This window comes from Pongo abelii, chromosome 6 (assembly GCF_028885655.2).
Source record: "Pongo abelii isolate AG06213 chromosome 6, NHGRI_mPonAbe1-v2.0_pri, whole genome shotgun sequence".
Classification (NCBI taxonomy): domain Eukaryota; kingdom Metazoa; phylum Chordata; class Mammalia; order Primates; family Hominidae; genus Pongo; species Pongo abelii.
Genome location: NC_071991.2, coordinates 118,585,639 through 118,602,973, shown reverse-complemented (window position 1 = coordinate 118,602,973; position 17,335 = coordinate 118,585,639). Strand labels below are relative to the sequence as shown.

At 36.3% G+C, this 17,335-nt stretch overlaps 1 protein-coding gene and 1 long non-coding RNA gene across 5 annotated transcripts in view; one reads left to right on the top strand and one right to left on the bottom strand.

Annotated features, from left to right (window-relative positions):
* Positions 1–105: 105 nt before the first annotated feature.
* Positions 106–14,146, top strand: LOC129060461 (uncharacterized). 2 transcript variants are annotated; one of them, XR_008527211.2, is made up of 3 exons: positions 106–199; positions 3,454–3,583; positions 7,048–14,146. It is a non-coding gene; the product is annotated as an uncharacterized LOC129060461 (long non-coding RNA). The 2 variants fall into 2 exon arrangements; XR_008527210.2 differs by having other exon boundaries at positions 121–199; positions 3,481–3,583.
* Positions 13,601–17,335, bottom strand: part of CPED1 (cadherin like and PC-esterase domain containing 1) — a 317,128-nt gene continuing 313,393 nt past the window's right edge. For all 3 annotated transcript variants that reach the window (XM_009243173.4, XM_054559715.2, XM_009243172.4), the window contains one exon: positions 13,601–15,609. In XM_009243173.4, coding sequence (XP_009241448.3) covers positions 15,397–15,609 — 213 coding nt within the window. In that variant the 3' untranslated portion in view covers positions 13,601–15,396. The remainder of the gene's footprint in view (positions 15,610–17,335) is intronic.

The following is a 17,335-nucleotide window of genomic DNA, read 5'->3' as shown; positions in this document are numbered from 1 at the left end:
CCTACCCTGATAGTTTGGTTAGATATCAAATTGTAGGTTAGAAATAATTTTCATTCAGACAGTTAAAGACATTTCCCCATTGTTTCCTAGCTTCCATGGTTACTACTGAAACATTCCAGACCCTTTTTTCCTCTGGTTATCTTTAAGGATCTTTTCTTTCTCTGTAATGTTTGGAAACTTCATGGTAATGTGACTACATGTGGGTATATTTTCATCGATTGGTCTAGACACTCAGTAGCCTATCTCAATATAGGAACCTGTGTTTTTGCTTGTAGAAAAGCATTGTCAAATTATTTTTATTGATTTCCTTTCTTCCATTTTTTTCTCCTGAATTTTCTATTTTATGAACATTGGATCAACTTTCTGATTCTTTAAGTTTTGTAACTGTTCTGTTCTATTTTCTTTTGTATGTTTTTCTCTCATTTATATGTGATTTTCTCAATTACATCTTTATAGATTTCTATTTTTTCATTTTGCTAGTATACATGTATATGTGTGGACCTGTATATGTGTGTGCAGGTGCTTGTGTATGTGTATGACTTCTAAGAGCTCTTTGTATGTTTCTTTGCATGCTTTTAAAAATGAAATAACTTGTTTTAATTTTGAGTCTGCTATGTTATCTTATCATTTTATATTATGTATTGGTTCCCTATTGCTCCTTTAAAAAATTCTCACATTTTGAGTGGTTTAAACAGCACACATGTACCATCTTACAGTTTGGGAGGTCAGAAATCTACAATGGATCAGCAATGCTGGGTCCCTTCTAGAGACTCTAGAGGAGAATTGGTTTTCCTGCCTTTTCCAGCTTCTAGAGGCTACCTCTTTTCCTTGGCTTGTGGTTCCTTCCATACATCAATCCGACCTTTGCTTCTGTTGTGACATCTCCTGTTCCTCTGCTTCTATTGCATCTTCTTCTCTGACTGTGACCCTTGTGCCTCCCTCTTGTAAGGACCTTGTGATTACATTGGAACCCCATGAATAATCCAGGAAAATCTTCTCAAGAGCCTTAACTTAATCACAGCTGCAAAGTTCCTTTTGCCATGTAACATATTCATAGGTTCCAGGGACTAGGACATTATAGTGGGTTGAGTGGCGCCCCCCAAATAGACATATATCTATGCTCCTTTTTTTTTTTTTTTTTTTGAGATGGAGTACTCACTCTTGTCTCCCAGGCTGCAGTGCAATGGCACAATCTCAACTCACTGCAACCTCTGTCTCCTGGGTTCAAGCAGTTCTCCTGCCTCAGCCTCCTGAGTAGCTAGAATTACAAGTGTGCACCACCACACCTGGCTAATTTTTTTTTTTTTTTTTTTTTTTAGTAGAGATGGGGCTTCACCATGCAAGGTGGGCAGATCACCTGAGGTCAGGATATCTATGTCTTAATGCCCAAAACCTGTGAATGTGATCTTGTTTGGAAAAAGAATATTTTCAGATGTAATTAAGAATGTTAACAAGAGATTATCCTGGATTATCTGGGTGGGCCCTAAATCCTGTAACAAGGGTCCTTATGAGAGAAAGAAGAAGAGACACAGACACAGAGAAGGAGGAGAAGACCTGTGAAGACCAAGGTAGACACTGGAGGTGATGCCATAAGGAAAGCTTGGAACCAGCAGAAGCTGGAGGAGGTGAGAAAGGATTTACCTCTAGAGCGTCCAGAGGGAGTGTAGCCCTCCCAGTATCTTGATTTTGGATTTCTGGCCTCCAGAACAGTAAGACAATAAATTTCTGTTGTTTTGAGCCACGCTACTTGTGATGCTTTGCTATGGCAGCCTGAGGAAACCAATACAGATGTGGACATATTAGAGGAGGGGGCATTATTCTAATGCAATGTATCAATGACATTTTCTGAAATTTTTCTCCTCCTGCTTCTTCCAAGTTATTTCATTGTTTTTCTTTGTCTCTGTCATTTTAGAAACTTGCGTCAGATGTCCAGTAATCCTTGGTTGTTGCTCATGATTATGAAAGAGTACTTAAAAGCCAATTAGATGCTCAGACCATGTGGGTGGGACTTATTGACTTTGGGTTTTAATTTAGGATGATTTTGATGGGTGATATTATTGGCAAATCTTCAATGTCAGTATATTTATGTCTTGTCTCTTAGGTTGGTCAGTTTCTCCAGAGAAGAATATTTTAGTCTTCTGTTTTGATGATATTGACTAATCTTCTTCGGTCTAGTAGAAGAGAGCTTAAGAAGTCTTAGCATTCACTGTCTAAATTTTTTTTAAAGATTGATATCTGAATTCTCACTTTTCTTAGTGTCCTTCAGTCCAAATACCCTGTATTTTACATTCTTCAAAGAGTGGAGCCACCATGTTCTGCTGGGGTCTCGCGGACACTTGTTAAGCTCCCTTTAGTGAGGGAAGCAATCTGAGGGTCTAACTGCTTCCTAAACATTCAGCCAGTCCTTTTACTTTTAGCCTTACTTTCATTTCTACTTACAGGGCTTGTAGTGGTCCCAATTTCTAAGACTTTCAGAAATATTATGGTGTTGAACAGGTGGCTTCTTGACCTTCCACAAATGGCTTAGGATTCTACTTACTTGAGTCTGATAATTCAGTTATTACTCAGTTATCTGCTTTACAGTTTTCAAAGCTATATTGCTGTGTTTCCTGTATTGTTCTTTGTCTTTTAGACATATGTTCTTTAAACATTAATTTACTATTGTTATTGTGGACTTTTGGAAAAGAGCAAAAGTAAATATTCATGTTTATACTACCACTTTTAACCAGAAATTCCATAAAAAAGACATATTTCTTAGACTTATCATCGTTACTGATTAGATCCATTCAATGTCAGGACTTTTGGGGTTGTGTTTTTATTTATTAAATGTTTCCACTTTTATTTTCCTACAGAATCTGATTTTTAAAATATCTTGATTATTCTTTCGAAACTTTTAACCATCTTAATGTATATTCATTGTAGAAAGATTAGAATATTCTAATAAACAAAAAGAAAAATCATTTGTAATCCCAGGACCAGAGAGAGTTTCTGTTGACACTTTAATGTGTTCCTTTGATTTTTGTCCTCAATTTTGTATATTTTATACAAAAGTATCATATTGTACATATTGCTTTAGTAATCTGTTTTTCATTTAATATTTCAAAACAACATGTTGTTTTTGATTGTGAGGATTTTATTCAGTTTTGTGGCTTCATGAGTAGGTGGGCACAATACTTTGGAAATCCTTGATCCTAACTCTTTGAACTGAGCCATGCTTGTAAGTCTTCTGTCATCTCTCAGTGCATCTATTAGAGGCTTTAGAGGCCTCAGCAAGAATCCACCACATAAAATTATTTTTTTGTTTGATCATACTCATCTCTGTGGCAGTTTTTTTTTTAAGTCTTGCAAGCATACTGTTTCCTTTGTTGAATGTCCTTAGAATGCCACCTAGTCTGGCCAGGGAGTGTTTATCCACAGTGTGCAATTTTACACTTTCCTACAATTACATTGCAGTAATTTGCTCTGACACCATCTAAGCAGGTTGACTATACAGCAACGTCAGCCATCTTCACTCCAGATAGTCTGCTAGCTTGAAACCAGGAATACAGGAAGACAAGAACAATGGACAAGAAATCCACGCATAGTAAGTTTGCAGTGCTGGGAAACAGCTGATCTTGTCAGGATCACTGCCTAAGGGCCGTGGCCAGTTAAGACTTGATGTCAGCTATTGAAATATTTGCCCGGCCTACAGCAGTTGCTCTTTGGTATTGATGTTCAGTCACAGTAATTCTAGTAGTTGCATGCACTGTCTGGTACATTACGAGGCCAATCATATTTGATCTGGTAGTTCCATGTTTCAAATCATGATTATTGAAAATAGCTTCTGTTTTAAATGTGTACTGGCAATTGATAAAATCAGAAATGAATTTTCAGGTGTTGATTTAGCTTTCCAGACTAATCATCTTCAGTGTAAAGCAATTAGGAAAGTATCTTTGAGAGAAAATTGAATCATGACCAAGTAATGAAAATATAGTACTTACTGAAATAGTTTGATAACTTAAACTGGGAAGATTTGAATCAGAATTTAGGACAACTTTTATTACTAAGAAATGTGAGAAATACAGTAAGCAAATGAGTTACAGTGGTTAGGTTTATTTCTGAAGCAAACAAACTCATGATTCTGATGACTAAACTGAGAAAAGCATTAGTTCTTTTCAAAAGGCAGTTCCAAAAGTACGACTAATCAGATTAGTTTGTATGAAATATGACATTTATTTTCCTTTTGTGACTACCATTGTCCTGTCCCTGATTAACAGCATCTTTGTATCCTGTTGACAATGCAGTCACTTCATGGCTGTAAAGCCAGACACACATCTGGATAATTAAACATTTTAGTGACCCTTCGCGGCCCATTTGTGGCAACCTCCAAAATCTACTTGCTGAACTGTGGTTAAATTCTAGACCAGTCTTGCTGACTGATAATCATGACACCAAATGACATCTGCCACCATTTCTTTAGGGTTTCTGAACCTCCTCTTTCTTTCTCCTTTCAATTTTTATTGCTGTCATTTCTTCCCTTTCCTTATCCTTCTCATGTTCTTTCACTATCTCCTTTGTCTTTTATTTTGGAACCATAAGAATGGTGCTTTAAGCTTTTGAATCCTGTTCCCCACAAGAGTTTAGCCAGCAGGCATTTTATGACAATATAGAAATAAACATGGCAAAGTGGAGCAGATTCTGTTTAGGTAACAGTTATGCTTTTGCTTTTTATTTGCATGCTAGAGACAAAGGATAGAATTTTTGTAGTTTATCCTCAAGTCACTAAACTGCCTTCTGTCTGTGGAGGCCAAAGACAATGAGCATATCTAGTCAAATTTAGAAAATCCTTTAGAAGATAGAAGGCCACCACTGCATTCTTTAATCTTCCTGGTTTTTCAGAAAAATATTCTTCCCACACACCTGTAATCTCAGCACTTTGGGAGGCCGATGTGGGAGGATCACTTGAATTCAGGGGTGTGAGACCTGCCTGGGCAAAATGATGAAACCCCATCTTTACAAAAAATACAAAAATTATCTGGGCATGGTGGCACACACCTGCAGCCCAGCTCCTCAGGACGCTGGGGTGGGAGGATCGCTTAAGTCCAGGAGGTCAAGGCTGCCAGTGAGCCGTGATTGTACCACTGCACTCCAGCCCGGGGTCTCACGAGTCTTTTGAGACCCCGTCTCAAAAAATTAAACTAAAAATAAATAAAAAAAAAAAGGAAGAGAAAAATATTCTTCTATAGCATGAGACAGTTGGCATCTCAGCCAGATTGCACTGAAAGAGTATTCAGATTCTATGAGCAATAAAGGAAGAATATAAACTTTTAATTTCAATCAGCTTTTAAGCAGGTAACTGTCTCCATTTTAATAATTGCTTCTCTTCCTTGGCAACCATCTAGGTGGTCTGCATTTAGATGCAGTGGACTTCTGCTTGAAAGTGCAGTGCTATAAAGGAAAATCTTTTGCTGCTTTCTGCCGTGGTGGAAACCAGGAAATGGCCAGATGGAGGCTCAAGAAATGTGTTTATTAGGTCTTCTGACTATGCTGTATTGATAAAATGCAAAACAGTGGGTGATGGGAGTAGCCCAATCAGGTCATCTCTGAAGTTTCTGCTCTCCCAAGTAAATAGTTCAAATTCCTCTAGCAATTCCTCAGAGAAGCTATATGCCAAATCCATTGCTCAACTGTAAGTGATTTTAAAGTTCAGTCTTTAGAGGTGAACTTGGCACAGGATAGCGCTCGGTCACACTGACCCTTAGGCAGTCAATGTCCCTCTGCTTCTCAGGCTCCCCTTTCCCCCACAGGAATCTTTTTCCTAAAAGGGTTCTCTTCAAAATTACACCCCATTCCCCTTATTTACTCAGTGCATGGAATTTAGCCAGCTATTGGTAGAAAAACAATGTGATTAAATTCACTCATATCGTAAATGTCTAACAGCCCCAACCCTCCCAAAGATATTAGCATCTTAAGAGAGCCTGGAGGTTAATTTAAATGATTTCACTAATTGAAAGGATTTCAAACAGTAGAATGCAGTAAAATAAAGAATTTTGGACACAGTAGGGAGTCATCTGGTAACAAAGCAAGAAAGCTTTTCATTTGCTCTGAATACCAGACACAGCTTTGTACAAAAGTATGAGTATCAGTCTTATGCTTTGCAGTCCTCTTTTTACTTCCCAGATTCATATTTCAAAATCACATATAATTCCACTTGCAAAATTAAATTGCTGAAGAATATACCTACTGTCTTTGTTTAGGAAAAAATATGCAGAGAAATCTTTTAGCTACTGCACTGTTGCAAAAAAATTATAGAATTGGTGAGTGTAAAAGACACAAGTACCTATTTGAAACTCACTAGAAACAGATGTCTTCCTACCTCTACTTTTCAGTGAAAATGTGATCTCTCTACCCATAGCACTTCCAGTTCCATAATTAAATTCAGTTGCATTGTTAATGTACTGTTGACATTAACTTATATCTCATATACATAAGACTGGGAATACACATATGCTAACTTGAAACAGCTGTATGCAAAATTATTACAATATGGCATACTTCTTTTAACCATTATGTCTTCTATTTAAACATGATTTGCATCTGTAAGCACTTATCATATACAAAATTAAGGGAAGATTTATAACATAAAACTGAATTTTGATGTTGCATTAATATTGCATTTGGTGATAGTATGGTAGAAAAAGAAAGCAAGTAGAAATATTTCTATGGATCAGAAGCCATGCCCACTGGTCTATATGCTGGAAGGGCAGGGCCTTCATGAGTATCTTCCCATACACTTTAGGCTCCGATAACTCACATCTCTAAATGGGGCAATCAGTATAGCTTTTTTCCTGGCTCCTCAATTTTTGGTGTCAAAATAGCAGACTCTTCCAGATTAGTTATATGATACTCCCTGCTTCTTTTAATAGTCTCATTTCTGGCTAGCTGATACCTGAAATTCCACAACTAGAAATGTCTTACTTTGTCCTCTCTTAAAACTTCAGTTCCCTTATGAGGGCTTGAGATACGGTTCATTTAGACATGGGCATAACTTCATCAAATCCTTTCCAGTTTTGCTAGGGGCAGGGTGGAAAGAACATCTGCTTCTTCTGAGATGAACGAGGTATAGGGGTACGGCAAAGAGCAGGCCTGAAGCACCATAGCCCTGTGCAAACTGCAAGCCTCAGGGCCCAGCACCGGGTGTCAGCAGCTCCCTGAACTTCTAGCAGCCTCCCCATTGAGTCCAGGACGACAACTTCCACATGTACCTGAGATCTTCCCCAACTACTTCTTCCGTACTCCACCTCAATCCTGGCTGTAATGATACTAAAAACCACTGAATTTTGTGCTTTAAATGAGTAAACTTCATGGTAGGTAAATTATATCTCAATAAAACAGTTAAAAATAATACATATAAACAATGGGAACAAACATTTGGTACTTGCTAAACAGGGTATCAGGAAATGATGATATTAATACTATTTCTAACATAGTGCTTTGTCAAAGCCTTTTAGATAACTTCTATTTCGAGCACAATTTTTAACTCCAGAAAACGCTAGAGTTTGTTAGTGCATTTGTTTGTGTTTTTTTTTTTTAATAAAAATGCATGAGTGTCTTTCCTGTGCCAGGTAATTTGTTTCTAAACTGAGAGTGCAAAGATTAAAGCATAATAATGCTAAGTGAAGGAAAGCAGCCAAAAAGACCACATATTGTGTGATCTTATTTATATGAAACATCCAAGGTAGGCAAATCCATAGAAACAAAAAGCGGATTGGTGGTCACTGAAGTCTGAGGAGTGGAGGTGGGGAAAGTTGAAGAGTGACTGCTATGTTTCTTTCTGGGATGATAAAAAAGTTCTAAAGTTAGATTATCTTGATGACTGCAGAACTGTAAATATACCAAAAACCACTTAATTTTACACTTTAAATGAGTGAACTTCATGTAGGTAAATTTTATCTCAATAAAACAGTTAAAAATTTTGCATATCCACAATCAAACAAACAAAAAACTCAGTCCCTTCCGCATGGAGTTTACATTCTAGGGAGGACAAACTTAAACAGACAAAGAGAAAATGGCTGGGTTAGGGGTAAACAGGGAACGCTAAAGGAATGCAAAGAAAGAATACTTTGATCAGTGTATGAGGAATCAGAGAAAGATTCCTAGAGGAGATGGCATCTGAGCTAAGAATTAGTGAACAGAGAAAAGAATGCAAGAGAGCAATGTTTGCTGAGCCCCTACTCTACATTAGAGATTGGATAGTAGAAAGATGAATGGCTCAAGGTAATCAAATAGATGATTGTAGGTAATTATACTGCGAAAATGCAATAATGGAGGTGGACACAGAAACCATCTAAGTCAAAAAGGGGAAATGAAAATGGGTGGAGGCCAACTAGAAATTCGATTTGGAGGAAGGAAGTTATGAGCTGTAGAACTGTGATCGTGCTGGGTGTCCTCCACCCAGCGGAACCTCTGCCACAGTTTACAGGACTTAGTTATGCTGCCGCATAACTAAGGGTTATGACTTACCCCTCAGCCATACTGAGGGTCATACTGAGTCATACTGAGGGATATGACTTACCTCTCAGCCACCCATCTCAGCATTTGCCAGTGACAAGGCCCTGTGAGATCAGAGGGCAGAGGCACGGCATGTGGCCAGAGTCCCTACTGAGAGTGATTCCCATAAGTGAACTTTACTGATCCATTTACTTTCATCAGAGCACAGAGTTGCCCTGCTCTCTTTCTTTCCCCGAGTTCTCTATAGTTTTAAAGTTTAAACTATAGTTTATAGTTCTCTCTAGTTTTGGAGCCCTCGTGAGTCCACGGTCCAACATTTCCTAGTATCTTCTTATTTTGGTGATTTCTGGCAGTTGGGTTACTTGTCACCTCTTAAGAAAAGCATCTAGCAAACATCTCCCCTAACACGTCCCTCCCTGCTCCGTCACTGCTTGGCAGAGGCCTCGAAGCGCATTCCCCACATGTTCAGACGAGCACTTGGTAAAGGCATCCAGAGATATAGAACCTGTTATACTAAAGGTTTTACATACTGCTATAAATAAAAAATAAGAGGAATGTTTTAAAGGAACTAATTCGATGGATATAAGATTATTTGATACTGCTCCATTATCTATTTCATTGTGTGTGTATGTGTGTGTGTGCATACATTTTATCTATACATACACACACACACACACGTATTTATACAGTATGGATGAGTTTTTATTTGAAAATAATCCAGAATTCCTGTTTTCAAGTCTTTTATTTGACACACACTCTGCCCAGACACAAACCAGGGAAGGTTTGGCTTTGACCCAACAGTTTTGACTTTCTTGCCTGCAGAGGCAGCTTAACAAGTCCATGATCAGTGGTGAAGGGAAGGGATTTATTTTCACTGTATTTGATAATAGTTTACTAAAGATGACTGCCCAGGGATGCTTCCATTGGAAGAGAAATCGACTTCAAGAAGCTCAGTACTTCAAAGACTTATGATGACCCCAGGAAAGAGAAAAACACCATGTAAGCCAATCACCCACTTTGTGATTGTCCATTCTTCTGGGAAATAAGAACCTGAGATGCAATGTCTGTATCAGCCTCATCTCAGAATCCATAAATGATTCATGGAAGATATCAATTTATTTATAGGATAGGTGGCCAAGAGAGACTTCCGGCTGTTTACCAATAGCATGGCTCTGGAAACTCCATCCTATTGAAATAATTCCTGTTCTTGGCAGGAGTAACTTGAGCTAAGGGTGTATCCACACCCTTTTAAAAACATGCCATTGATTTTGCATAACTAATATGAACATTGAAATGGGTATTCTATAGAGGCAAGTGTGAACAGAGATCAGGATTTCCCCAGTGGGTATGCACATGTGGTAGAAACTGATGGACCCAAATTTGTGCCATTTGATGACTAAACTCATTCTGGGCTACAAAGGCATTGTTTCAGTTTTCTCTCATAATATTTTTAATTCAGACCAAATTTTATCTTATAAGTAGAAGAAGTTTATCTTATAAGTAGAAGAAGTTTTATCTTATAAGTAGAAGAATTTTATCTTATAAATAATTCCATGCCCTGCCAATGACATAGGCACCGATTTTTAACAAAAGGCTCATAAACTCTTTTTATGATACTGTAAAACTGGAGAGCCCGTGCCCATTAAAACATAAGCTTCATGTTACATGTAATTAAGGCAAGAAGGAGAACATAAAAATGTAAGCTTTAAAAGGTATCTTGTATTACATATTAAATGCACACAGAAAAATACTGCATAAGTTCCATTTCAAAGGCAAAGGTGAGGACAAGCAGGAATGATCACAGTAGATGAGTGAGCCCTTCGGTGAAAAAATCAATTTAGTAAAAAATGGGTTTCTATTTCAAGTTCTTGAGGATATACTATATTGATGATTAGAGCACATTTTCTATTTTTCCTGATTTTAACTCAGAAAATATCATCAGAGTCACATTCACTTGCTATTTGGTTAATCTAGGTTATAATTTTTGGTCCACTAAAGACTTAAAATTATTATTTGCTTTTTCTTTGGAAATTGGACCCTCCAATGTGATTTACACTAAGAAGAAGTTGAAGAGATGTCCAAGAGCTGTCAAAGGTAGCTAGAAGGTGCTCATATATATCCATCCCCAAACCCAATGGAGAAGAGCTTCTCCTGGTGTGAAGGCCTACACTGTAGCTTCCTTTCAATCCTGCACAGACCATGATGTACCTCATGGACTATCTATCCTTGGCTGCCTGCACTGCATTCAGTGTCAGCATTTTGCACTCTTATTTCCGTGTATTTATTGAAAAGGGACACAAGAATTCTGAACCCCAGATATCCAGCTATTAACGTAAAAAAGATCTACTGGAAACCAAACAACCTCTTATATCTAAATGGAGATTAGTGGATACATGGTTATATTACAAGTTACAACATATTATTTGTTTCATTTTAGTGTCCTTAAATTTTTTTTCTAATATTCAAATTTATGACTTAATTTTAAAAGCATACCAATTATAGACCAAATAAAATTTGAGACTGGAAAGAAAATTAAAATGTTTACCTGGATGGCATACTCTGAGATTTCAATCTGCATATTTTGAACAGGTTTTATTATAAAAAAGTGGAAATACAATTGAACAAAATATATAAATAAATCACACACCATCATTAAACTGTGTAGCATAGCCCCAAAAGCTACATCAAATAGCTGCATTTCACCAGCCAACCCTAAAATAAGTCACTACATAGTTGAGAATCAATTGAATACATTTTGTATTTATGAAACCATGTTACTTCTGAATTCTTGTGTACCAATAATCAATTGTAAACATTTTGCTTTTAAAACATATCTAAACATTTTAATGGATTTCATAGGAATCACTCTTTCATATTATACAAAGTTTTTTTTTATTTTATATGATAAAATGAATCATGTGATGCTACACATAAATCACCTTAAGAAGACATCTTGGTTAGAGATATTAAATGTCTACTCATAACCTAATCTACAATGGAATATTTTTCCCAGATATATTACAAAAAGGGCTAGAAAAAAAGTCTTTGAAAAACAAAATTTTAAAAAGTCCTCTGCAGAGAATGCTACAGACTTGGGAGAAAATATCACACAACATAAATCAAATCCAAAACTTAAGCTACCTAAATAGTATTACACTGTAGGAATCCTTTTATGGTGTTTTCTCTAAAAGTGACGGTTTTTATTTTGCCCCTACTATTAGTTGGTTTTAAGTAATTATTTTTATTTGCCTTTCAAATAGACTTACACAATTTAAATACTCTTGATAAGTTTTCACCGTAATATTTGATTATGTATCTATTATGTTAAAGCATAGTGATCTGACATTTAATAGGGCCATAAAACAAATTCTTTACATTTCAGCAAGCATAAAGAAAACAAATGGAATACCATTTTAGGAGGACTGCATGGTCTATATGAACTAGAAAAAAATGAGTTCTACATCCCCCTATATCAAGTGAATGAATCATAAAAGAAATATGGAAGCTGATAATAGCAGTTACTGCAGCAATAAAAACATGATAAAAGGCTTTTTGACAGTATGAAACCTTGGAAGTTGTGCCAAATACAAAATCTTGTTTGTAGGTGCTGGCAATATCCTGTTGTTTTTAGTAGGTCTTTGGAGGTTCCCGACAACTTCTGGTTCATCCCCTTAGGCTGAAGTGATCTATTAAAATGCCTTAGTTTCCAAGAGCAATAAAAATCATTTCAACTGTAAGTACACATTAAAAAAAAAAAAACTACAGTAGCATTTGGAGAGTAATTATTCCTTGATCCACTCAAAATGGTGGAATCTGCTATGCTATCATTTTGTGCTTGAACACGTATTTTTGAAGTTATCAGTTTATATGAGCTTACTCAGTCATTTTTATTCACTTTAAATACATTAATAGCCACTGGTCTTGGTGAATTTGGGGGATTTTTATAAGATAAAAATTCAGATAAATTTTAGATAAAGAGAATTGTTTCAGCATTTACTCACATGGAGGAGCCCTTAGGAAAATACTTAATAAGATCCTAACCCTGATTAACTATCTAGGCTCTTAATCTCACCACTATATTAGATACCCCTCCCTACTCTGCCAAAGCATTATAGCTTTGAAATAACTCTTATTTGGTTACATAATTTTGAGCCATTTCTATATTTCTTCTTGGAATTGTTCAGTGAAAGGAAACTAAAAGGCATTTCAAATGGAGAATAGTATTAGTTTTTTTCTCCATAAGCATCATGGGAAATATTTCTATCTCAAAAATCAGTAATTTCTTCCAACACATTCTTAAGTAGGAATCACTACTCTGTAGAGAAGACTTCTAGGCACATGGGCAAATAACACAAGGATAATTGAATGACCCAAATGTAAACCCAACCAGCAGGCAAATGTGAGCCCTTCTTTTTCATGTCTGTGCAGGATCTTATCTGCCTACTTGGGTGGCTGACAAATAGTACACTGTGCCTTTAAACACACACACACACACACACACACACACACACACACGCCCACGCCCACCCACACACAAGATCAACAGTGATGCTTGGAAATGTTTATGCAGTTATTCTTGACTTTTAATGTTATAAATGTTTTCTTTAGTTTAGTTTGGATTGGATTCTAATAAATTCTTACCAAAATAATACATTTCCTGTAAGTTTTACACCTAAAAATATGTTAAAATGCCTACTCCCATTTTTTCCCATTGAAATTAAGAACTTGCTAAATATGTACAAACACATATGCACACGGATACACAAACACATATACATACACATACACCTAGGTAAAATAAAATGCAGTTTCAGTTAAGGAGCAATTAAAATGATTCCTAGCATTTAAGTGTCTTATTATTATTATTTTTAAAAAGCTTGTCACTACAATACATTATCTTCATACATCTTGGTCATTGCACAGTGGGAAGTTCATCTGATCATAAACTTAAAGAATATTAGGCTTAGAAGGAACTATATAGTTAATCCTGTTTAACCACGCTATAATACTTGAAGCCACATGATAATATCCCTGCCAAGTGGTCACTGTTTGCATAGTTGTACATCTTCAGTAAAAAAGAAAATAAAAGATACTCTACAAACACAGACTATTACTAGTAAGACATTTATTAACGATATTATTACAATTGTTTCTAAAATCCATTATTATTTCAGCAGTGAAGAGATAAATACCAGAGTAACCTCAGTCAGATGGTAACAGTTAGGTCTAAAGAAAATTATATGAAATACTGACTGTAATACTGCTATAGAGTATACAGTATGTTAAAACATGATGGAGAGGCTGCACACATTGGTAACGTTTTATGTCATTAAAAAAATCACTGAAAACTTAAAAATGATGTGTGCATTTAAGTGTATATTAGAAAAGTCTTTTATTTTTAAAGTTAATTCTGTATCATTCTTCTAAAAAAATTATCATCTGTAAGATGCAGATTTGTATTGTTTATATCAAGTGATATTTGCATTTATGTAAATATAATTTAAAACAGTTAAATATAAATTCATGTTTATCTTCATATAAAAATATATATAAAAATAGAGTATTTAAAGGAGGTGGATATTCATACAAAAGAACTGATCAATCAAAATAGGTGTTTTTTTCTTGTATGGTAGTGAAATTGAGGTATTTATACATTTGGTAATTTCAGCCATGTATTCAATTAACCCTCTCAGCTTCCCACCCCACCCAAGAAAGACAAACCTCTAAAATCCATTGTAACTGTGTGATGTTATCTCACAACAAAGCATTCGTATAATAAAGAAATTCACCATTTTGAACCTAAAGAGATAGAAGAGATAGTTCTCACTACTATAATTAGGTATGTATTATATGTATGCCACAGTTTTAATTAAAATAATAATTTTATGTCTACTCTAAATTTGGATTTGATACAGTTGCTCAGGAAAATCAAAATATAGATACTAGTAACATAATACTATTTGTGGACATATGCAAATTCTTGATGGGAAAAAGCACCTATGCATTTGAGAATGTATAGTCCTTTGCAAAATATTTACATAAAATATAATTGTAATTTTAAGTTACATAGGGCTGTAATGGCAAACAAGATTTAAGTAATATCATCAATGAAACATAGTAAAGTAATACATGAGGAACTACATTTTGTTACTTACTTTAAAATTATGTATTTCATTAATTCAGACTGCAGTTACCCATCGAAGTGCACAGATAGGACAAGAGGGAATGTTTATGAAGAACACAAGAAGTGTAAAGTTAAATATATTGGTGTTTTAACTATAAAATATTTCATTTTATATCTCTCTCACAGAATCTCTTCAAATTCCCCTGTGGAACATTCCTGTTCTTTTCCTTTCAGTAATAAAATTTAAAAAGTATAGGAAGAAATGTTTTTCATAAGCATTAGATTCACAAAGCCTAAGCCATCATAAACACCACATTTTCTCCTGGTAAAGAATGCAAGCACAACCTCTACTTGCCAGTGGAATGTCATTGGTTTTTCTCCTTTTCAATATTGATGTACCTATAGAGATGGTAAGACAACACGAAAGAGCATTATCCTTTTTTTCACATAATTTTAAGTGTCTATATTTCTCTTTATTATCACAATGCCATACCTGGCCCACAGTGGTTCTGGTTAATAATTATGCTTCAAGTAACATTTTTCTAGGTATGTCTTTCACTGTGAAATGGATTGCTGTTCAAGGTCACATCTTGAATTCATAAAGCTGTAAGAAGTGTTATCATTATTTAACTGTGTGTGTACTGGTGTGCATGCATGTGCTGGTGTGCACAAGTGTGTGTGGTCGATCCCAAATGTGTGCGATGCGCAGCGCTTGGCTCCTAGACCATTGTCCGGGTGACTAGCTTGTCTCCAGCTCCAGATTCAGCTCTCCTGCAGGGAGCCTACATAGTCCTTTTATTTGCACACATCCTGCTGAGAAGGATTTCAGAACAAACCTGATTTATTGGACCTCTGACATGATATGGCGATCGAAGATTTGTTACAGTGCCTTGTTGTAGTTTGCTTTGATTGCTGAAATATCTTCCCATGATATGATTTCTTGATCTTTTCATTTTAATAAAGTTATATTCTTTGGATAACTTTGATTTCACTACCTGTAAATGAAGAGCAAGAAAACTGTGAGGCAAAATCAAGAATATCCGATCCCTGCATAACTAACTCTCAAACTTGAACATGCATCTCTGCCACACAGATGTTGCCAAAAGGGTATGAATATGACTTACATAACCAGGAATGGCTGTAACTTATGCTTCAAAAAAGACCAAGGTTAAAATTCAACTTTGTCACTTTTCTTACCTCATTGCAGCTGTCTCCAATGCAACTAAGGAACAGTCTCAGATGATTTATCTTCCAATCTTTGTGTGTGTGTGTGTGTGTTTTCAGGCCAGGCATACTAACACAGAGTTTGACATAGTACCACAATAGGAAAGGCACTAGTGTGCCTTTGCCAGGCCACTGATTCAAACATGGTACCCTAAACGTGTCATGGCAGTCTTCTATAAAATGGCAACTAAAACCATTTTCAGAGAAAAGAAAAATTTTTTTTCCATTGCAGACTTATAAGCTAACTGTTACTTTTAGTGGTTTTGTTGCTCTGGGCACTTAGTAAGTTATGGAATCTGGGGAGCTGCCTATGCACTATTAAACTAATAACTTTGTATATTTGGAGATATATATGTAGATTTACTTTTAGACTTTTTTTTTTTTTTGCTTAGGAGGCTAAAGTAACTCCATCTTGGATGCTAATCTGCCATGTTGACTTCTGATTAACCCCAGTCCGAGGAAGGTCTGTAAGATTTCCAGTTTATCTATTGTTCCTTGTGTAAGAGCACACTTATGGTAAATCCTGCCCTTAGGTCAAAACAACCTTGATGTTATCATACTTCAATCTTCCTACACATCCCTCTGAATCACCATTTTCCAATGGCATATAAGCCCTGGGTCTGGGGTTATAATGGTGCAGGGATCCACCATCTTGTTTTGCTGCCACCTGAGACACAGACATGGCTTCTGTTTGTAACTCCCTTTTAAATGTTTCTTTCTAAGAAAATGGATTTGTTGGTTTCTTTCTTCAGCCTGTCAGCTTCCTGAACTTTTGGGGGTAGGTTTGCATAGATCTGCCCACTACAGAGAACAGCGGTTTTAAGAAGCATCATTCATAAGTTATAAAAGGGTATATAATAAAAAGTTTATTTCCTATTTCTGTTCCTCACCCCAAGCCACTAAATTCCCTCCCCAAATATATTGTTCATTTCTTGTGATTTCATTCATGGTTACTTTATGAATATATATACAGACACATCCAAACAAAGAGGCTACATTTGTAGTCTACTTGTACATTTTGCAAATGTTGTCCTAGTGAAATCATATAATTATCAGCTTTAATTACTGAGTTAATCAAACTCAGGTTGTTAGCACTAGAGAGCAAAAGGGGGACCGAGAGAGATCGGGGGAAAGGTTGGGAAGTAGAAAAAGAGAGGAAGGGAAGGAGAAAAAGTACTGGTAAGGATGTTTTGGGTGTCTTTATAAATGAATAACAAATGGGGGGCTGGCAAGATGGCCAAATAGGAACAGCTCCAGTCTGCAGCTCACAGCGAGAACAAGGCAAAAGGCAGGTGATTTCTGCATTTCCAACTGAGGTACCCAGTTCATCTCACTGGGACTGGTTAGATGGTGGGTGCAGCCCATGGAGGGCGAGCAGAAGCAGGGTGAGGCGCCGCCTCACCAAGGAAGCACAAGGGGTTGGGGAACTCCCTCCCCTAGCCAAGGGAAGCCATGAGAGACTGTGCCATGAGGGATGGTGCTATCTAGCCCAGATAC